Here is a 21,228-nt window from a genome sequence, read left to right on the forward strand (position 1 = left end):
TGGGCACCAAGAGTATAACCAATTTTGGTGAAGTTTGAAATAGATAGAAAACAAGTATCATAATATTAAGGATTTCTTCCACTCAAACAGGTCCCATTTGTTATCAAAACATTTCAAATACTTGATTCATAAAATACCAAAATGGATATCCATCGTTGTCGTTTCGTGGATTATACTCCTCATACTATAACAGCTAGTGCATTTTCCCTTCCATCTTCTACATTGCCTCTTAAGCCATCGTCATCCAATAAATTGCGTTTGGCAGTAGGAAGAAGTAATGGTGATATCGAGATTTGGAACCCTAAATTTAATTGGATTCATGAACTTACATTACCAGGTTCTAAAGGCCGTTCTATCGAAGGTTTAGTTTGGGCCACAGCTGAAGGTGAGCCTCCAAGACTTTTCTCCATTGGTGGTTCCACTTATATAACAGAATGGGATTTATCAACCGGTAGACCAAAAACTAATTACGATTGTAATGCAGGGGTTATTTGGTCGATTGATGTAAATGATAAAGGTGACAAATTAGCTGTTGGATGTGATGATGGTTCAGTTGTTGTAGTAGATATCTCAGGGGGGTTTGGATACTTAGAACATGGAATGATTTGTCAAAGACAAGACCTGAGGGTTCTTAGTATAAAATGGTTTGAGTCCAAAATGTTAGTTGGTGGTTGTTCAGACGCTAGAATTAGAATTTGGTCAGCTGACGAAGAAAATAAAGGAAGACTTTTAAGTAATATGAGAGTTGACAAATCAAAAGCCGAAAGTACTTTAGTCTGGTCAGTTATGGTATTAAGTAAAAAAAGACAAATAGTTAGTGGTGATTCAACAGGTTCAGTCAAATTTTGGGATTTAGATAATTTTTCCTTATTACAGACTTTCAAAATTCACGATGCTGATGTTTTATGTTTGAATAAAGATGTTAACGAAGAGAAAATATTCAGTGCAGGTGTCGATAGAAAAATACATCAATTCGAATTAACTATTAGTAATAAAAGTAAAGTATCTAAATGGATTCATTGTTTCAATAGATTATTACACTCAAACGATGTTAGAACAATGTCTATTTTCGAAAGTAAAAACTACAACTTTTTAGTAAGTGGAGGAGTTGAAAGATCTATTGTGATTCAATCAGTCTCCGGTTTCCAAGATGGTAAATACAAGAAATTAGCCATTAATCAACAACAATCAAACATAGTCGTCAATTCGAATTTGAAGTTAATTATAATGTGGCAAGACCAAACGATAAAAATATGGAGGGTATTAGAATCAAATTCTGATTCCGAATTTGATACTTCCTTTAATACAAAAAATCATGTTTTAATTGCAAAGTTGACCTTGTCAGATGAAGAAAATATAACTAATGTCAGCATAAACGAAGATGCTAGTTTATTAGCTGTTTCAAGGATTAATAATGTTAAATTTTTCAAATTATCATTAATCCCCAAAAGTACAAAATTAAAAATTAATAAAATTAGGGATGATCAATTTGATTCTATAATGGAAGGGGGTAAGAAAGTCTTTTTTTACGATAATAACAAAGCTCTTATTTTATCAGCTTCTGACGAATTATATAAATTCACAATAGATACTGAGGAGCATAAAATTGAATTAATTGATGAAATCGATACCTTAATTGACGAATCGAACAAATCGTTCACATCTTTAGGCCATTTAAATAGTATAAAAGATATCACTATCGATAAAGACAGTTCAAGAATAGCATTATCAAGATTCAACGGTACAATTGAAATTTTACCATTAAACTCGAATATTCAACCATATATTTTAACACGTTTATCATCATCACCACAATTAATGAAATTTACCGAAAGACAAACTTTAATTGTTATCACTGAAGACACTCAAGTTTTGGAATATAATGCATCTAAAGAAAAGCAGGATCTTAGTCTATTAACCCAATGGTCAAAGACCAATAGTGAATTCTTACCAAATCAATTCACTTCATTAGATGAAAAACCTCAAGGATTATTTTTACAAGAAGATAAATTATGGCTTTATGGATCTAGTTGGTTATCTTTCTTTGACTTATCAATAGATATTCCAACTACCATGAGTAATAACCAGCACAAGAATAAGAAAAGAGGTAGAGATGGTTTAAGTATTGATACCTATGATGAAACAAAAGAAGAAGACGAAGATTTAGAAGAAGATCAAATGGATCTGATTGAAGGAAATCAAAGACTCACCAAAAAGCTTCAAACTGGTAAAGATGGTAAAAAACCATTTTGGATAACTACAAAATATAGACCAATATTAAAAGTCGACATCTTCGGTAATAATGAAATAGCTGTTATCGAAAGGGACTCATTTACTTTGCCAACTGCTCCAACATTTGACGTTCATAAAGTTAAAGTATAAGCTCTTATTAAAAGTTATATAGTAATTATAGATTTATAATACAAATTCAAAAAGCCGAAAAAAAATTATTAGAAGAAGCTCTATTCCATTAATATGGAAAAAAAACATAAACATTAGATAGATTAAAAAGAGAAAACAAACGTTATATAAAAACGGAAAACAAACATACTTATTCAATTTTTGGAACAACTCTAGCACCTTGGAAAAAAACTCTAGCAGCGGAAGCACCACCCATTAAACATTTTAACGGAACATCTTTATCGCCATCTTTATCATCTTTCTTCAAACCCCAACCTTTTCTATCACCAAATTCACGCTTATATTTGGTTTCATAGGTTTCTTTATAAGTTAAATGGGGTTCGAAACTTTGAATGTATAAACCATCTTCAGGATCTTTCATATATTCGTAAAACATAATTAAATGATGTCTAACTTCTTCAGTTACACCTTTACGTAAATCTTCTGGAACATCATCTCCAACGTAAAGTAAATAATCCGCCAAACCTTCAATAATCAATTGAACGAAATAAGAAGGGTCTCTCCAATATCTTTTATCATTACTATAATCACGATCATAAAAGAAGGCATTTCTATCAATACCAGCTTTAGCCAATTCATCAGAAATATCTTTCCATTTAGAATCTTTAGTAATATGATATAAATGAGAAGAAGCGGAAAGAGTAGCACCTAAATTATAAGTCCATTTAGTATCATTTGGATGATCAGCGGTATCTTGAATACCATCCATGATTAATTTATCACCTTTATCTTGTAAAACCTTAATTTGCCAATCAATACATTTAGCAGCAAAATCAACATAAACTTTTGATTCACTTGGAATAAATTGACTAATTTGTAAACAAGCTTTCGCAACTTCTGCAGTGGTACAAGCGTTCAAATAAGCGTTATTAATATGCCATTTAACACCCCCTTTATTTCTAGCATTTGGGTTATCATTCCAACCACTCATAAGAAATCTAACCAATTCTCTACCTTGATCTAAGTATTTTTTATTACCAGTAACCTCATAAGCAGTTATAATCGCACTTGCAACTTGTGCGTCATCATCATAGTAGATATCTTTATCGTTACCATTATTTTCAGCAGCCGAATAACCCTTAATATGATTATTCTTATATTTTTGGAAAATTGCAACTGCCGGGTCAATTAAAGGTTCCAACTCTTTATAAAGTCTTGCACCATCAACCACGGCTTGAACCCCAACCGAAACAGCCCAAACAACGAAACGATCATCATTATAACAACCAGAACATTTTTTAGGAGCAACAAACGTCTTTTTAGACGAATTATAATAGTACTGCCAAAATTTACGAGTTATTTCATAACCTTCTAGGTTTGGATTCGAAAGCATCTTTGAAGTATAGTAACGATGGTTTTTTATATTCAGTAACTATTTCACTATTTTTGGCTCTTTCCTCCTTTTTTTTTTTGCAGACAACTAACTAAATGGAAAACAAACCCTGGCCAAAGCAGTATTTTAACAATTGAGCAGAGCTAATGGTTCAATTGGAATAGTCAGATGACAACTAGCTGTATAAGGCTTTCAAAAGAAAGAGGTATTAACCTACTTTTATAGATTGCTGTTATCACTTGAAATTCAAGGAAAGGGCTGTCATTTTTTTTTTTTTTTTTTTGGTTTGTGTGCACGTTCTCTTTTAGGCTTAAATTTTCAGCCAGCCAAATAAACTAATAATAAGTAGAACAAGATAAAAGAAGTATATAAATATATTAATGTATATAAAGAATGATAAAAGAATTAGGATATTAATAAAATAGGAGAACTAAAAAGACCAAAATTTTTTTATTTCAAAGGATTAGTTTTCAGCATCTAATGGTTTTCTACAAACGTAGAGCATCATTGGAGTGAAAAGTTTTTGTCTACCACCTTCAACCAAGTTAACAGCAGCATCTTCCAAAGCGTTGGTAACTTGTTTAGAACCTTTTGGAGCCAAACCAAGTTTTTCCATAAGACCAACTGCTTCAGTAGTGACGGCACGACCTAATTTTGAAGTTCTGAAAATGGTGAAAGCATCACCGAGAGTTTGAACGTATTTCCATTCACCGGCTAAAGGATAATACCAAGGAATGCTATCATCTCTATCGGCTAAATCAGATTCATATTCGATTTCGAAACCAACGTTTTTCAAAGCTTGTTCGGCAACATCTCTTTTGTACATTTTTGGAATACCATCACCAACTTCAATACCATAAGCAATTTTACGATGTTCTTCATTACTTTCATCATATTCATCAGTCATAACCCATTCATAAACACCAAAGACCCCACCTGGTTTTAAAACTTTATAAATTTCAGAGTAAACCCCTTCTAAAACAGGAGCATGAACGGTGGCTTCAATAGCGTAAACAGCATCAAAAGATTCTGGTTCAAAATCCATTTGCATGAAATCACCTTTAACATAGGATAATTTATCTTGTAAACCATATTTTTGTGCATAGAAATTGGCTCTTTCAACTTGATAGTCATTATTATTTAAACCAACAATTGAACAATCAGTAAATCTGCAAATTTCACGACCTGGTCCACCAACACCACATCCGACATCTAAAACTTTCATGTTTTCATGAATATTCATTTTATGAGCCAAGTAATGTTCGTGTCTAGCAGTAGCTTGTCTAAAAGCTTCACCTTTATAATAACGGGAAAAATGAAATGATGACCCCCACCCATATTCGTAAAAATCAGTAACTAAATTATAATAATGAGCAGTTAATTGAGAATAATCTTCTAATCTCTTATCTTCATCTTCTTTAGTAACACCACCATCCCAATGTTTGAAATATCCATTGGTGGCAACGGCAGAGGCATCTTTAGCTTTAGAAATCAAAGCACTCAACCCGGTCTTCTTATAGGAATCCCCGTGTAAAGCCTTAGCAAATTGTTGATCTCTTTGGTGGTTTTTTTCAGCTAACTTAATATTACTGGTTGAACTAGTAGAATTAGAAGTAATCGAAGGAGCAGCCATTTTCTCTTGTATTTTGTTTCCCTTGTTTTGAATATATCTTGGAACGAGTGTTGAACTTTGTTTGAACCCAAAAGAAGAGCCTTAACCAATACGGGATTTTTCACAGATCTTATACTTCGAGAAAATATTTGCGTTTTTGGTTCCTTCTCTCGACAACGTAGTCCTTTGTGCTAAAAGCAAATTGTACGCGTTTCTAACCAAACAAAACGACAAAAAGGAAAGCATCTGCTCGTATAGACGTGCGCTCGCTTTTCCAAACGAGTTATACGACGGGAACGAGACCCTCGTATAGCTGCGGTACGGAGTGGTTGCAGGTGCAAAAGCTAGTTTTGGTCAGAGTCCAGTTGGTCGATGCTGATGTCGACGTCGTATTCGATGTTCTCTTCGTTTGCAAGAAGTTGGTCTATTTCAGCAAGCTCTTTGTTTCGCTTGTTGTCCTCCTGGGCCTTGGTGTCGCTTAGATCTGCGGAATCACTGGTGTTTTCGGAATCATTGGCATCTTCCGAGGGATGGAGTTCTTGATCTGCTTCGTGCTTGTTGGTATCTGAATCAGCATCATTGTGATCTTCGTTCCCGGGACTTTGATCTTCGGTCTCGGGACTTTGGTCTTCCCCGTCAGGACTGTTATCTTCCCTGTCGGGACCGTTATCTTCGTTCTCGGGACTTTGATCGGTGGCTTCCTGGTGTTCTTCGCCAGATCTTGAATTATCGAACTCGTTTTCTTCTTGCTCTTTTTCTAACTTCAAATTAACCTCAATATCTTGTGCCTTTTTGATCAACTCCTTGATTGATAATTGGAATTTCTCAAGGTTTCTTTCGGTAATCGCATCAAATGAATAATTCAAATCATGTTGTTTATTTTCTTCAATGACTTTTTTCGTATCTTCAATTGCAACATCTAATCCTTTCAAAATATTACTTCCTAGTTGCTCACGTATAAATAACTTATTCAAGTTACTAATTATAACTTTCTTGACTCTTTTGGGTGAATCTTGTTCCACCACTTGTAAAAATTTAATCGCCTGCCAAAAATGGTTGGTTGACTTACTAACTCTCTCAGCTTCTTGGTTAACAACATTGTTTGGGTCACACCAATTGATTAGTTGGTTAATAACCACCGATGGCGTTTGAACGCTATCTTCCTCTTCATTACGGAAAATTCGATATAAACAATCCCCACTGATCTCCACTAATTTAGCTTGATGGTTGGGATGACTAAATGCATATACTGGTAAACAAAATGCTAAAGTTTGATTCAACTCATGATTATGACTGTTATTCGGGTGGAAATATGATAATACTAGACCTTCCAATAATTGTATTTCCTGTTGGTTTTCAATAACCGCTTGACCATCCTCTTTTTCATCTTTATCTTCTGGAGAAACATTTCCTTTACCGAAATCAACTAATAAATCAGCCAAAAATAATTTACACAATCCTTCAGCAACTGTTGCTTGTAAAGTAGGGAAAGTTGGATTCTTTAATAATTTATAAAATAACCTTGCTAAGGATAATGCATCAACTCCTCCTTGGTCTGGCTCATCATCTAAGATTGTCACTCCATAAGTTGCTAATATATCAAATACTCCTTCAATCCCAATTATCTTCAATTTTTCAGGATTGATATCTCTTATAGTAACGTACCCTAGTCTCTTCAAATTCTCAACCGCATCATTCTTCTCAATTAATGTATATAATCCAAGACATCTATATGCATAACACTTGATCTTGAAATCTTCACTTGCAATACCTGGATTAATTAACGTAGTAACAAGTGATTCATTTTGATTGATATTAGACGATGGCCCGTCTAACAATATGAGATAATGCTTCAATATCATGAGACATTGTATTAAAACTTCAAAAGGTAATTCCGGATCGGTTCTTCTCTTTTTGCTGAAGTGAACCATCTCATCATCTTCCTCGTCGTCATCATCATCGTTTTCGTCGTTTTCTTTTTCTTGCTGTTGCTCACCGTTCTCGCTTTGCTTGTCTTCTTCTTCGTAAGGATTCTCGAGGGCTTCTTTAATACTTTGGCTAGAAATATTCGGACGTTCATCATCCAAGATATCTTCTTCTAATCTCGATCTGTGGCTCTTATTTTGCTCACCATTCCCTGTATTATCACGGGTATTTATAACTGACGCTGCTGAATGAAATGACTCATTGTCGTTAAATTCATCCAGGTAAGAATCTCTAATATCTGTAATAACTTCAACGCATAAACTTGCAAAATCATTTTCATTGGTAGATATCTTTCTTAAAATATTAGTACAGACTTCAATTAGCTTCTCTGGTAATGCCCCATTAGTTAAGTAATTTCTAATAATTGGTAACATTCTTCTATTTCCAACTATATCATCAAAGTCATACTCTTTAATAATTAACAATATCTGTTCAATGATAAATTCTAAATCAGTCAAACTTTCAATGAAGGGTTGGTACTCTTCGTCCAATGCCATTAGCGATTCCATCTTTTTCTGTTTTATTACAAAATATTGGGTGATGTTATTGTCATGTTCTTTCACTTTGGCAATGGTCGACTGCCTGGTATCAGCATCATTGGAGAGAATTGATTCAACTTGCTTTATGTTTTTTTTGAGTTGTTTCAATAAATCTTTATTATCATCTATTGATTGATTAATTGTTAAGTAATTTGAGTTGTTAAAGTCTTTTGATTTATCCATTAACTTACGATCATTTTTGAGATCTGCAAGTTGTCTTTTCAATTCTAATACTTTTGATTCTAATTCTGTTTTATGATGAGACTGTTCTTCAATCATATCATCATGCTTTGATAAGCTTCCTACAAGTTGATTTTTCTGCATGTAAGTGGCTTTTATAATCCCATCTATTCGATCGATATCTCTTTTCAAGCTATTATAGTCATCGAGCATCTCTTTTTTAGGATTAATTGTTTTCCGCCTAAGTTCTAAATATTTCTCCAAAGTTTTAGCCAATTCACTCAATTCCGGGAAATTTGAATCTATTATGTCATGCAACTTGTTGTTTTTACAATATTGATAATAAGTTCTAAAGACAAAAGCTTTTTCAATGGTCAACTCCTTCCAGTCACTTTCATTAATGACCATATGCATAGACTTGGCTTGCCTATTTTCGAATAAATGCATCATTGCAAGTTGTGAAACATCATTATCAACAATCTTCATGTTTTCTACCAACTCTAATAGATCATCTTCAACTACTTCTGACCAATTATGATTGAGCATTCGAATGGTGGCTTGTTTGACGCTATCATCACGATCGTATAAACCCCAGGTCAACATTTTTTGTCTGAGGTCAATATCAATTTCACGAAAATCTTGTATATCTTTTAAAATTCTCGAATAAACCAATCTTCTATTGATAGAATTCACATCTCTAGCTCTTTCTAATAAATAAGGAATTGTATCTGAGTTCTTTACTAAATTCAATAATGCAGCTCGACGTACTTCTGGAACGTCATCATTTTCCAACGCCGTCAAAAGGCTCTTAGTTGCAGAATTCATATGCTTTTTATTATAGCCATTAGCATTTTCTTCATCATCTGCTAATTCGAAAAATTGAAATCTTGATATTGCCACAATAGCCTGAATTCGAACATTTGATTCTTTATCCTTCAAGCGGTTTCTTAATGAGTAATGTAATGCCTGGAATAATTCTTCGTCAATCTCAGTTATGTAATTAACGAAATATGCTAGTAATTGTACAACCCTATAACGAACGTTTTTATCCTTTGCGTCAGTTCCTCTCAATAAATGATGAACCAAGAACTCGATAAACTCGGACCCTGGCGTTTCATCATGATCTTCATCATTCATGCCGTCTTCTTCTCTTTGCTTCTGCTCATCTTTGAGTATGGCAGATACAAACGCAGAACTGAACTTAGCAATCCTATCGGCGGCTTTTTCTCCTTTTTTCAATGGCAAGATCAAATTGATCAACTTGGCAAAAGTAAGATTAAAAGATCCTTGGAGACCCAACTCTATAGCTCTAAGCTGAATATTTCTGAGTACAACAACCAACTTTCTATGACTAGTCAAGTTCAATTGGGCATCTTGAAATACTCCGGCCATTGCATGCTTGATGGCGGCAAGGTCTTCCAAGCTTTGGATGGAAGATGGAATGCGTTTCTTGGGTGCCATGCTGACTATGCTGATCTGGTCTTTCGGCTTGGATGGTTGATATAGCTAGTCAATTATACAAGACTTTAATGATTGATGTTTATTCCTTTGATTCAAAACAAAACAAAAGGTTGAAATGAGAACGCGCTCGTGAAGACCCGTACCCACGACTCTGTTGGAAGACCCAAATACTAACATGTATAATTTGCAACAATTGCAGTGACTTTTGCAACTTTCAGAGTTGCATAAGTACATAGATGAGTGCTATGGAATGATATCAGGGTTGAATTCAAGCAGGTGCAACCCCATAAAAGAAACCCTAGGAGAAGGGCTTCTTGAAAGGGCTTGCAGGAATTCTAACACACAGACAAGAGAAACTGTAAGCAATGATGGTGCTTTCTCTTTGGCAGAGCCTAATAAGCGATGAAAGCCGAGTGAACTCATGTTAGTCAAGATATATCTGGGGCACTGTTTATCTAATCGAAGGGTAAAGTATGCCTTTGACATAAATTATTCAGACCTACTGCAGATCTTCTTCATATAGTGGAAAAGCCACCAAAAAAGCTGACCCTAACGGTTCAAAGGGAACCCGACAAACTTAATAAACTCCTATAAGTAGACTCAATCAGCTACTATAGGTAGCTGAATTGGCCAATTACTCACAAAATGCAAAAATTGTATAGCGCACAACTATAACAAACCTCTTTAAAGCATTGAAAAAAACGAGAAACGAAGGTTGAAAGTTTTGAAAAATTATTGATTCCCTTCTCCAAGTACCTGCTCCATTCATTTGGATACACATAGCTGAAGAGCGCAGGCGAATCAAGTATAAATAGCACAAGCCAGTTGGAGGAAATATTACCGAGAAAGAAGTAGGAAAACTGAAATCTGAGGATGCTGCTGGATGAAAAAGGTATGTTTGCATCATTTTCGGATCTGATAACGAGAAAATTCTAACAAGATAATAATATAGAAGAATATGTTGACATTACAAAAGCAGTATTTGAGTCTGTGGAGGTTATAAAGGACAACCATGTCGTGCAGTCGCCGTTGTTCAATATGCTTGAAGGTGCTAGAGCATTGGAAGTATCAAATAAGCGATTGGATACCGGTTTGATTGCACTTAGTGAAGATGAATTAAAATTTGACACTTATAAACCTCAAAAAGCTTCATCTGTGATTGGCGTGATGAATCAGTTGGTTATACTGTATATGAGCTGGCTAAACAATTCATCGTTACCAGTGACAGTATTAAGTTGTCGATATGTTCAAACTTTTTTAGAGAATTATTTGAAGCATGGCGGAGATTTGAAAAAGACAACTTTTCGAAATGAAAGATTATATGGAAGCGTACCAAATGACGACGAATCATTCGAACATAAGTTAACCAATACGGTATTGAGAAGCTTTGTTATGGGGTTGTGTAAAATCATTGGATTTACTTTGACTGTTGGTATGAATGTTTTATATGAAGAAGAAGATTTGACTACTAGAAGTATGGATTTTGATTATTTGATCTCAATTCCATATGAAACTATTATGTATGAAATCAATAATTCGGTTTTATGGATTAACAGTCAAACTGGTAAAGATGAAAAAGAACTTGAGCTCATCGTTCAATATTTACGTTTGCTCCAAGGAATTTTAAGCTTGCTGTCACTATTCGTTATACCAATCAATATTTTCAATGAAGAGAGACCCCAACTTATAGAACACGATTGTAAGTTTATTAAAGAATCTTTACAACTTATCCAAACCATCAAGTCTACAATTGAATCAAGCAAATACGAAGCACCAGCAGGAGTATTTTCAATGTTTGTTCAATTGGATTGTAACAATCCAAGTATCCCTAATGAAATCTATTGTTTACCAGCCGATGAAGCTTACACCAATTTAACCAATTGCTTCGAAAGATTATTGGAATTCATTAGGAAATTAAGTCATATTGATAATTTTAATCAATTAATTAATTTTTTAAAATTTGACGTTTCTCAAGAGATTGATGAAAATTATAGCGTTTTAGCAAGAGGATTATTTCAACTATTTTTCATTAGAGATGATAGATCAATTGTTGGATCATCAACTGAAAATATAACCAGTTTGACTATGAAATATATGGAAAATTTTTGTTGTCTTAATTCTAATATAATACGTCCTGATTATTGGAATTCAATTGGAGGAAATGAAGAACAAATAGCAACCACTAAAACTAATATTATGGATCAATTAAATAAACTTTTAGGTGATGTTGAAGCTGGGATCCATCATTTAATTTTAATTCCTGGGAATAATAGGTGTAGACAACGTCAATTATTATCAAGGGCCATATTAATTTGGGATACTTTACAAGCGTCACTGGAGAATTTAGAAGTTGAATTATGGAATAATCATCAAATTGGTGATAAACTTTACAATTTCAATGAATATACTAAAGATTATGAAGAGGATGAACAAGATTTATCTTTATCTATTACTTCATTTATTTACTATATGAAATTAGAAGTTATGATGGAAGTTGCGCTTTCAGGTTTTGAATTAGATTTATATAAAGATTTTGAATTTGGACAAATGTATTGGTACTTATGGTATTTATCACAATTGATGACCGAACATCTAAGTACGAGAGTGGACAAGATCCAAAGTCTGAAAATTCATTACATCAAGAATGTAATCCCCAAAAGATTGAAAAAATTGAAAGCTGGTAGTAAGAAACAAAATTTAAAAAATTATCAACAATATTGTAATACTCAAGTGTTACCAATCTTAGAAATGCAATCCCAATATAACAAAGAGTATTTGATACCCATCAATCAAGCAATGAACTTACTATGCGATTCAATTCGTTATAGTTTTATAATTTATGATGCATTGAAATTGATCCAAATTGGGAATGTTAAAACATCGAAATTTGTCAATCAAAAATTACTCTTCAATTTGAGGATGAAACCTTGGTCTTCAGTTGGAGTACCTACATTACCAACTTATGAACAATATTTGAATTCAATTTCTACCGAATTCTTAAATAAATACAATAGTGAAAGTTTGAAATTAAATCAAATCAAAGATATCTTGAAAGTCATTGTTAATAAAGTTAATCAAGCTAAAGAGATCTATAACCAAATCTTGAAGCTAATTGAATCGAACCCCCTAATTAAAAATCAAATAATTAGTGAATCCAATTCAAAATTAAATCAAGTAAATATTACCAAATGGTATCAATCATTAGCTAAAACCTGTGTTTTCCAATCAATTCAATTAACCAATCTAATCAAGACTTTACAAGAACCTAACTTTAACGCTAATGACTATAGAATTCATATCCAACCGGGTTATCACAAGTATTTCCCCCAAATATCTGTTATCAAGAAGACTTGATACTGTACTCTGCATCTCTCTTATATATAGACCAATAAACAAAAAGTCTCACCCTATATGCGTCAAAGACCTCACTCCAAGTTATCAAGAAGCTTGGCCGTAGTATGTGCCAGCTGCATAATCTGCTGGTTATTCAGATGAACTGTCTGGATATCTTTATAAATATTATTAGTGGACTGTTTGACCAATTCAAGGGTTGCCCGAAGCTTCTGCAAGTTTTCAATTTGCCCTTCCTGCTTTCTGGTTAGTAAGTTGCAGCAAGGACCTAGCGGCAGCACTACGTACATATGAATTATCTGGCTTTGAAGACATCTTCAACTGTTGCAACAATCGTAAAGTTGTAAACTGTCGTTAAACTTTTCAGATCGTGAAAAGAAAGCACCCGAACAAAAAGGTGTACGGGCCTTTTCTGTCGTGTGTACGGGCCTTTATGCAAAGATTGAATTTGTCAGCATTGGTGAGATCCGGTCACAATGACTCACCGGTCTGAAACCAGCCCTCGGAAAACGCTGGCACGCGCAGTTAGGACGGGGGAACTCCCCGAAGGAGTAACCCCGAACTGTTAAAAGGACGGCTTCTGGTAATTTCCGAGGGCGGGCTTCGTGTTCGGAAGTGGCCAGAGCAAATACCGGGAGCGCAGAACCCCATAGAAAAAGAAAAGGCGAAGATTTCCTAATGGAAAAAAAAAAAAGGATATAAAACTAAGGGCAAATCCACAACTGCATTGACAGGAGCTTTCAGCAGGAGGTCAGTAAGATACTTTTCTTGATTGAAATCATCTTAAAGAAGTAGGTTTTTCCTTAAGTGAACATTGATTTAGTGTTCATTCCCCCCTAGTTTAGTCCAGTCCGCCGTTGAGTTGCTCAGAGTTAATATATATACTGATAAGAGCTGCTTGATTTTTTTTTTTAAGAAATTGATTACTATTAGTTCAATTTTTGTATTGAAATAATAAGAAATGCCAACAATGTCTGATAAGAGAAGTATTTCGGAAGTTTCCACCCCAATCTCGGATCATGATGATAAGAAAGCCCACACCAAACCAGGTCGTAAACCATTAGATTCCGAACCTAAGTCCAAGAGAACTGCTCAGAATAGAGCTGCTCAGCGTGCTTATAGAGAACGTAAAGAACGTAAGATGAAGGATTTGGAAGATCAAGTTAAGTCGTTAGAAGATGCACACGTCCGTGTAAGTACTGAATCTGATTTTTTAAGAGCACAAGTTGATATGCTAAAGAATGAATTGGCAAGATATAGAGGACACTCTGATTTTTCTGATTTGAATCTTCCAACTAAGGTTGGCCACTTATCTAATCCAAATCCAAAGAAAGAAGAAGAAGACTCGGAATCTCCTGAAGTTTCTAAACAACTATTATCTAAATTTCCTTGGTCAAAAGATAATTTACAATCATTTAATGAATTAAAACGTAAAGATCGTTCTAATCAACAAGTACCTGATTTGATTGCTGGTGGGTCTCTGAGTTCTACTTCTCCCCTTAATGATAATATTTTGGTTTCTCCCGAATCCCAATCTACTGATTCTGATTTTGCTAATAATTTTGAAGAACAAGTTGAACCTTTTTGTATAAAACTTAATGAAGCTTGTGGTACCAAAGAATGTCCTATTCCTAAATATAAAAGACATGATTCAACTACTACTAGTGATGCAAGCCAGTTTGCCAAAAAAAATAATAATCATAGTCTAGATGTAAATAATCAAGATTCTCCATTTGCATCTTTATACAAGAACGATCATGAAAATGATGCTAATAATGATCCATTTTTCAATAATAGTGAAGGTTTCAATTATGATTTCCTGTTGAATACTAACAATGACCCATTATCATTTTTGAATGATAATGCATTTGATGTTTCATTGGCTTTTGCAGATAACTTTAATCAAAATAAAAAGGAAGCTGATCCTTTGGCTAACTTGACTACTGAAGAATCTGCTTACGATCCTTATAGTGATGAGGTTAATACCAACTTTAATTTTAATGAATTTGTTAAGAGTAGTTTACCTTCAGTTGATTCGAGTGGTCCTAATTCAGTACGTGATTCGGCCAAATCTTCTACTTCATCTTATACCAGTTATAATTCCAATAACTCCAATAAGAGATCTGATTATAAAAATACCCCAACTGTTAATGAAACACCCAATAATGATGATGACGATGACGAAGTAGTACCGGCCCCCGAAAGAACGGTCAGATGCTCTGAAATCTGGGACCGTATCACTTCCCATCCAAAATATACTGAAATCGATATCGACGGTTTATGTAATGAATTAAAGAGTAAAGCAAAATGTTCAGAAAATGGGGTTGTTTTGAACTCTAATGATGTTAATGCTTTACTTGAAAGATCTGCTGTGTCGAGAAATTAACTTTGTCCAATTTTATCTGTTGTATCATTAGCTATGAATTTTTTTTTTTTCCCTTTTTCTAATATAATCAGTCCGTGTGGCTAGATACCTTGGTAATCTTTACCTTGTGTTCTTGTATTCGACTAGCCCTCTTTCTCTTCAGTTCTAATGGGTTCATGTTTATACTTAAAGTTATTACTTTTTTTTCTTTATAATGTTTACTTGGCTATAAAACTAGTAAGTTGTAGTGAAGGTGCAGTTGAATATGTAGCGTTTTAGTTGCAAATTGCTCCACATTTCGGTTTACGCCTGTGCACCAGGCCTAGTATTTTTTTTTCAACGTCAATCATAATAAAAAAAATTTTCACCGATAAGACAACTATAATACAACCTACAAGAAACACTAACAGACCAGCAAAGATGACCGATAGAATCCACCTTGGGCTCACTGCCGACATGCACGTTCATCTTCGTTCAGGAAACATGATGAAGCTTATAGCACCTACTGTTCGCGAAGGAGGGGTTTCAATTGCGTACATCATGCCTAATTTAGTCCCACCAGTGACAACTTTAAAGCAAGTTATTGAATATAAGAAAGAGCTTGAAGCGTTAGCACCCAAGACTACATTTTTAATGTCTTTTTACTTATGTAAAGAAATCACCCCTGAACTAATTGATGAAGCAGCCAAATTAGGAGCCATTCAAGGAGTGAAATGTTATCCAGCAGGGGTGACTACCAACTCATCCCAAGGGGTTGATCCAAATGATTTCACCCCATTCTATCCAGTTTTCGAAGCATTGGAAAGAAACAACCTAGTATTAAATTTACACGGAGAAAAACCGGGTAGTCACGAAGAAGATATTCATATTTTAAATGCCGAACCGGAATTTTTACCAGCTCTCGTTAAATTAAGTAGAGATTTCCCAAATTTAAAAATCATCTTGGAACATTGTACCACTGCCAAAGCCATCGAAACCGTGGATCTGATTCATCAAGAAAACCCTCATAGTAAAGTGGCAGCTACCATTACTGCACATCATCTTAGTTTAACAATCGATGATTGGGCTGGTAATCCAATCAATTTTTGTAAACCGGTTGCTAAGTTACCTAGTGATAGAAGAGCTTTGATCGAAGCTGCCACTTCAGGTAAGCCTTATTTTTTCTTTGGTAGTGATAGTGCTCCTCATCCTTTACTGAGTAAAGCAAGACATGTTGGTGTGTGTGCTGGGGTTTACACCCAAAGTTTTGCCTTGGCTTATTTGGCGGATGCTTTTGAAAAAGTCGGGGCCTTAGATAAATTGAAAGGTTTCGCCAGTGATTTCGGCCGCAGTTTCTACAATGTTAAATCGGTTGTCTGTAACGATGAAGTAGTTTTGGTTAAAAGGGAAGTTGTTGTGCCCGAGGCCTTTGGCAATAACGAGTTGACCGTTGTCCCATTCAAGGCCGGCAAGCTGTTGAACTGGACCGTTGAATGGACTAAGTAACTTATACATAAATCTAAATATACTTTAAAAGTACCTATAATTTAAATTAGAATAAATCGGCTGCAAAGGACTCCCCACGAAAGACCCAAACACCACGCTTATCACCGGAATTGGAATGCCACCTCCACGTTTGTGTTGTATTGACATGTGAGCATGGCCCAGCCCAATGGAACCCATCCAATAGCTCAGAAGACTACCCAAACGACTACCCAAACGACTACCTAAGCACTCAAACACGCTTCGATTACACGGCAATCAATTTTATGGCACATTTGGATTCACATCCGCAGGAATTTAATTAATCCACGTTGATAAAGAAAGCCTTCCTTCATATAAATCAAAAAGATAAGCACGTTCCCCGAATCCCAGACCCGATTGTTCTGGAGAAACATACCCATTTTCCCATAAACCACACAATATTTTCAATGAAATCGACTAGTAAAAGATATGCTTCCATACATGATAGAAAATTCGAGATTTAAACTCGGTATTTGAACCTACAGGTTCAAGAAAAGAATAATAATAAAAATAAGTATTAGAGACAAAATTAGCATTAATTTTTTTTCATTTCGATGCCGCATGCAGTATCTCTCCATTATCTTTCAGATTAATATTTCAGCTTGTATTTAAATCACCAACAATCTTCCAATATGTAGCTTGGGAAAAAAATGATTTTCTTTTACCCATTATCAACGTTAGAAAACCAAGATGGCTACTAGAGATTTACCAAAGTCATTTCGTGATTTGGCAATTGGCTGGATTGATAAAATCCCTAAAGAGGTTACTATAACCCCTGCAGGTAGATTAAGACTCAGAAGTCAAATTGAACAGAAAGAGCTTGAGCACCGAGAAAGGGCTAGAGAAAATGGGGAAATCGATGATGATGATGAGTTAACCCGTAAGAATATGGGTAAGGTCAATAAAAAAAATCTTTGGAATGCTTTTGTATCGGGTGCAGGTTTGTTTTCTGATGGGTACGTTAATAATTCTGTTTCTACGGTTAATACTTGTTTGAAAACTTTGTATGGGACGACTTATACTGATTCGAGGGCTATTTCCAACATTTCAGCTATTGTTTTCGTTGGTACTATTGTTGGACAACTTTCTTTTGGTTATATTTCCGATCATATGAGTAGAAAACAAGGGATGATGATTGCTAATACTATGTTGATTATCTTCACTTTACTTTGTGCAGTTGGTACTTGGGGTAAAAATGGTTCTCCACAAGGTTTATTTGCAGCATTAACTGTTTTCAGATTTTTCTTGGGGATTGCAATTGGTGCTGAGTATCCAACTTCTTCGGTTATTGCTTCAGAATTTGCTAATGAATTACCTGCTGGTAAAAGAAATCGTTATTTCTGTTGGTTTACGAATTTTTGTATTGATGTTGGTTTCGTGGTTTCTGCTTTTGTTCCCTTGGTTTGTCTCTGGATTTTCTCTGATCATCATTTAACTGCAGTTTGGAGAGTGAGTCTTGGTTTGGGTTGTATTCCTCCCTTGGCTCTTTTCTTCTTAAGATTAAAAATGCTGGAAAGTTCAAGTTTTAAAAAACATAGTGTTCGTTCTGCTAAAAAATTCCCCTGGTGGCAAGTGGTTAAATTTTACTGGTTTAGGCTTACTGTGGTTTCTCTCATTTGGTTTATTTATGATTTTTCAACTTACTCTTTCTCAACTTATTCTTCTTATATCCTTCTGGAAATTGTTCCTGGTGATGATTTATATAAGAATTTTGGTTGGAATGTCGTTTTCAATTTATTTTATATTCCCGGTGCTTTCTTGGGTTGTTTAAGTGCAGATTATATCGGCCCTCGTTTAACCATTGCTGGTGCTCTTGTCATTCAATCTAGTATCTCTTTTGCAATGGCTTCTCATTATCCTACTTTGAAAAAACATATCGCTAGTTTTGTGGTGGTTTTTGGTTTCCAACAAACTTTCGGTGAATTTGGTCCTGGTGACAATATCGGTTTATTGGCTGCTAAAACTTCTTGTACTACAGTTAGAGGTAGTTACTATGCTATCGCTGCTGCAGTGGGGAAAATTGGGGCTTTTGTTGGTACTTATATCTTCCCAATTATCATGAGTAATGCTAGTAAAGTTTCTGCTGATTGGGAAATGCAAGCCCCTTTCTTTGTTAGTGCTGCTCTTTGTATGTTTTCGGCATTTTTGGCTTTATTCTTATGTCCAACTGTTGACCAAGATGCAATCGATAATGAAGATGCTGCTTTCATTGCCTACTTGAAAGATCAAGGTTATGATTTACATAACATGGGTGACGGTACCGTTCTGGAAGTCGTAGATGATGAAACTAGTGAAGAAGAGGCTGTTAAAAATAAACAAGATGTTCAAGTTGATACTAATTCTAAAAAATCCCTCTGATTAATTTCATGCACTTATTTATTATTCTTTTAGTTCTCCTTTAATCTTTACTTAATATAATATTCTAAAATATACCGGCTTCTGTAGTTTTTTGGTTCAAATTTGCCCGTCTATAGATAAGCTCGGTAAATTTACTGCAAAAAAAAAAATCCCAAGTTGCGGCTAGAGACTTGAAAATACTAAACTATATCCATTTAATAGAGTTTCTTATCTGTATGTCTATATGCCTATTTACTTGGACCAGTATCGGTATATTCACTTGGCTCAATATGACTGCGTTATGCCACTCTAGGGCGGACCCTAGGGCAGACACAGCAATTGCAAAAGTCTGAGGAGGTTAATATAAATATCTAAAATCCCTCAATAATTTTCCATTCTCTTCCTCCCCAGCTAGCATTTTAAGATGGAACATTTTGATGAAAACAGAAGTCTGGATACTACCAAAGTCCACCCTCACCAAAGTTCTTTTTCTCTGACTGATATACCTCATTTTGGTGATGTTGCAGGTGAGGATGGATCTACTATAAAAAGAAGAGACTTCACTAGTGGAAAGAGAAGACTTATTTCTCATGAATTCGACACTTTACGTTGTCTCATAAACATGGTTCAAAGAGGTTCTGTCAAAAGGTATAATGATAAATTTTTGGACTTATGTGGTCAGCTTCAAACTCTTCCCAATTACCGGAATCACATTATCATAATTTTTGATTATAATGATGGCTTGAAACCTCGTATTCGTGAAGCCTTAAAATTAACTCAGTATAATGATCTTTTTGCAGTTATGCAAGAGGCTCTTATCGTGGAGAGTCGTCTCCGATCTTCTAGAAGTAATTATAAGTATTTATCTCCAAGGAATTAGTATAATGCTAGGAATTCTTGCCAAAAAAAATTAACCGGTATCAATCCGATAGAATGGAAGTGTGAAACCTAAATGGTTGCAAAAGAAGCCATGGCGAATAATAGTTATCAAAAATATATTGGTGGTAATAAAGATTCTAACTCCTACTCTCACGGATCAAAAGGGAGAAAAATTAAGTCTATTAATATAATTACTGAACCTACGAAACTTAAATTTAATCAGAATGAAACACTAAACGCTCGAGATTAATTAATACTCGCTGTAAACTTGATGCTTCGACTACTAGATGTTTGCTACTGAGCTACTGATTTCATTGTTAAACTGATTGATTAAACTTTCCTACTCTTGTCCATGCCTCTATTGGTTTTCTTCCGGCCTACATACTACAGGTACTACACCCCTACCTACGATTATGGAAAATTCTATACAAACAATAGTTTTGAAATTAATATTTTGAAAAAAAAAAATCTCATTACTTATTAGTTATATTTCTGCTTTCCGAGTATATTGAAATCTACTATTTTGTTGTAGTCAAAGAGAATTTGAAAAAAAGATCAAAGTGTCCTACTCTATTCATCTTATTGGAGAACGTCCACCTAACATTTTGCTTTAGAATCTTGGTTGTTACTACAACAAACGACAAACTTGAGAAGCACTTGATGTTACACATTTTTTCAAGTAGGCTAATATACTTCAATAAAATCCAAAGTAGTTAGAGAAATTTTAGAAAGAATTCATAGACAAAAAACGTGCCACTGATAAACAAGCAGAACCACTTAGTTGGATAAACAGAAGGTAGAATTAATTACTCACATGAACTATTAAATGTAGAGTTTACAATTGTAAAATTATGAAAAAGAAACCTATGATTTAATGAATCGATGTAAACAGAGAGGCAGAAGGAATTTCAAAATCAACAAAATACTTTACCACTCTTCATCAAATACAGATTTCTATTTATCTTCGAAATTATGTTTAAATTTTCGCACCTTAAATTTGCTGCAAAATGATATTCAAACAGCCTAATATTTTTCGCAATCAATAAGTGATAACACCATTGACGTGGAAAATAGTAAATATGCCCTCTACAATCTAACTAGTGAAAGCAAGATAGCATAAAGTGGTTTTTTTGGATTTTTTTTTTTTTTTTTTTGACGTATAAGAATATATATTTAATAACTATTTACTAATATATACCTAGAGTGGGAAAGACTATGTTTAGTCAAGAAAACCCATGTTGAATTAAGTGATGTGATAGAA

The 21,228-nt window shown here is 34.5% G+C and overlaps 11 protein-coding genes across 11 annotated transcripts; 6 read left to right on the forward strand and 5 right to left on the reverse strand.

Moving 5' to 3' along the window:
• Positions 1 to 141: 141 nt before the first annotated feature.
• Positions 142 to 2,382, forward strand: UTP4 (Utp4p; the record flags this gene model as incomplete). Its single annotated transcript, XM_020222113.1, has 1 exon — positions 142 to 2,382. One exon carries the CDS (start codon positions 142 to 144, stop codon positions 2,380 to 2,382), a length of 2,241 nt encoding a protein of 746 aa, XP_020079562.1.
• A 53-nt stretch (positions 2,383 to 2,435) lies between these two features.
• Positions 2,436 to 3,934, reverse strand: HYPBUDRAFT_9743 (uncharacterized protein). Its single transcript, XM_020223992.1, has one exon. It carries the CDS (start codon positions 3,752 to 3,754, stop codon positions 2,552 to 2,554), a length of 1,203 nt encoding a protein of 400 aa, XP_020079563.1. The 5' UTR covers positions 3,755 to 3,934; the 3' UTR covers positions 2,436 to 2,551.
• Positions 3,935 to 4,217: 283 nt separating this feature from the next.
• Positions 4,218 to 5,387, reverse strand: ERG6 (sterol 24-C-methyltransferase; the record flags this gene model as incomplete). Its single annotated transcript, XM_020218196.1, has 1 exon — positions 4,218 to 5,387. The coding sequence occupies one exon, from the start codon at positions 5,385 to 5,387 to the stop codon at positions 4,218 to 4,220; it is 1,170 nt and encodes a 389-aa protein (XP_020079564.1).
• A 323-nt stretch (positions 5,388 to 5,710) lies between these two features.
• Positions 5,711 to 9,532, reverse strand: YCG1 (condensin subunit; the record flags this gene model as incomplete). The annotated part of the gene is made up of 4 exons (XM_020218289.1): positions 5,711 to 5,904; positions 6,031 to 7,399; positions 7,529 to 7,972; positions 8,198 to 9,532. The coding sequence occupies 4 exons, from the start codon at positions 9,530 to 9,532 to the stop codon at positions 5,711 to 5,713; spliced, it is 3,342 nt and encodes a 1,113-aa protein (XP_020079565.1).
• A 102-nt stretch (positions 9,533 to 9,634) lies between these two features.
• HYPBUDRAFT_182561 (uncharacterized protein) lies at positions 9,635 to 10,091 on the reverse strand. Its single transcript, XM_020222903.1, has one exon. The coding sequence runs from the start codon at positions 10,016 to 10,018 to the stop codon at positions 9,776 to 9,778; it is 243 nt and encodes an 80-aa protein (XP_020079566.1). The 5' UTR covers positions 10,019 to 10,091; the 3' UTR covers positions 9,635 to 9,775.
• A 190-nt stretch (positions 10,092 to 10,281) lies between these two features.
• HYPBUDRAFT_134015 (uncharacterized protein) lies at positions 10,282 to 12,886 on the forward strand (the record flags this gene model as incomplete). Its single annotated transcript, XM_020219527.1, has 2 exons — positions 10,282 to 10,424; positions 10,485 to 12,886. Exons 1-2 carry the CDS (start codon positions 10,406 to 10,408, stop codon positions 12,884 to 12,886), a joined length of 2,421 nt encoding a protein of 806 aa, XP_020079567.1. The 5' UTR covers positions 10,282 to 10,405.
• Positions 12,737 to 13,205, reverse strand: HYPBUDRAFT_151794 (uncharacterized protein). Its single transcript, XM_020220687.1, has 2 exons — positions 13,172 to 13,205; positions 12,737 to 13,119 (listed from the first exon to the last, which is right to left on the reverse strand). Exons 1-2 carry the CDS (start codon positions 13,196 to 13,198, stop codon positions 12,958 to 12,960), a joined length of 189 nt encoding a protein of 62 aa, XP_020079568.1. The 5' UTR covers positions 13,199 to 13,205; the 3' UTR covers positions 12,737 to 12,957.
• Positions 13,206 to 13,748: 543 nt separating this feature from the next.
• CAP1 (DNA-binding transcription factor) lies at positions 13,749 to 15,475 on the forward strand. The gene has a single exon (XM_020220688.1). It carries the CDS (start codon positions 13,854 to 13,856, stop codon positions 15,267 to 15,269), a length of 1,416 nt encoding a protein of 471 aa, XP_020079569.1. The 5' UTR covers positions 13,749 to 13,853; the 3' UTR covers positions 15,270 to 15,475.
• A 193-nt stretch (positions 15,476 to 15,668) lies between these two features.
• Positions 15,669 to 16,733, forward strand: URA4 (dihydroorotase; the record flags this gene model as incomplete). The annotated part of the gene is made up of 1 exon (XM_020223421.1): positions 15,669 to 16,733. The coding sequence occupies one exon, from the start codon at positions 15,669 to 15,671 to the stop codon at positions 16,731 to 16,733; it is 1,065 nt and encodes a 354-aa protein (XP_020079570.1).
• A 614-nt stretch (positions 16,734 to 17,347) lies between these two features.
• HYPBUDRAFT_151798 (glycerophosphoinositol permease) lies at positions 17,348 to 19,174 on the forward strand. Its single transcript, XM_020220689.1, has one exon. The coding sequence runs from the start codon at positions 17,442 to 17,444 to the stop codon at positions 19,107 to 19,109; it is 1,668 nt and encodes a 555-aa protein (XP_020079571.1). The 5' UTR covers positions 17,348 to 17,441; the 3' UTR covers positions 19,110 to 19,174.
• Positions 19,175 to 19,308: 134 nt separating this feature from the next.
• Positions 19,309 to 20,071, forward strand: HYPBUDRAFT_151799 (uncharacterized protein). Its single transcript, XM_020220690.1, has one exon. It carries the CDS (start codon positions 19,513 to 19,515, stop codon positions 19,966 to 19,968), a length of 456 nt encoding a protein of 151 aa, XP_020079572.1. The 5' UTR covers positions 19,309 to 19,512; the 3' UTR covers positions 19,969 to 20,071.
• Positions 20,072 to 21,228: the final 1,157 nt, after the last annotated feature.

The sequence above is a fragment of the Hyphopichia burtonii genome (genome assembly GCF_001661395.1).
Source record: "Hyphopichia burtonii NRRL Y-1933 unplaced genomic scaffold HYPBUscaffold_1, whole genome shotgun sequence".
Lineage (NCBI taxonomy): Eukaryota > Fungi > Ascomycota > Pichiomycetes > Serinales > Debaryomycetaceae > Hyphopichia > Hyphopichia burtonii.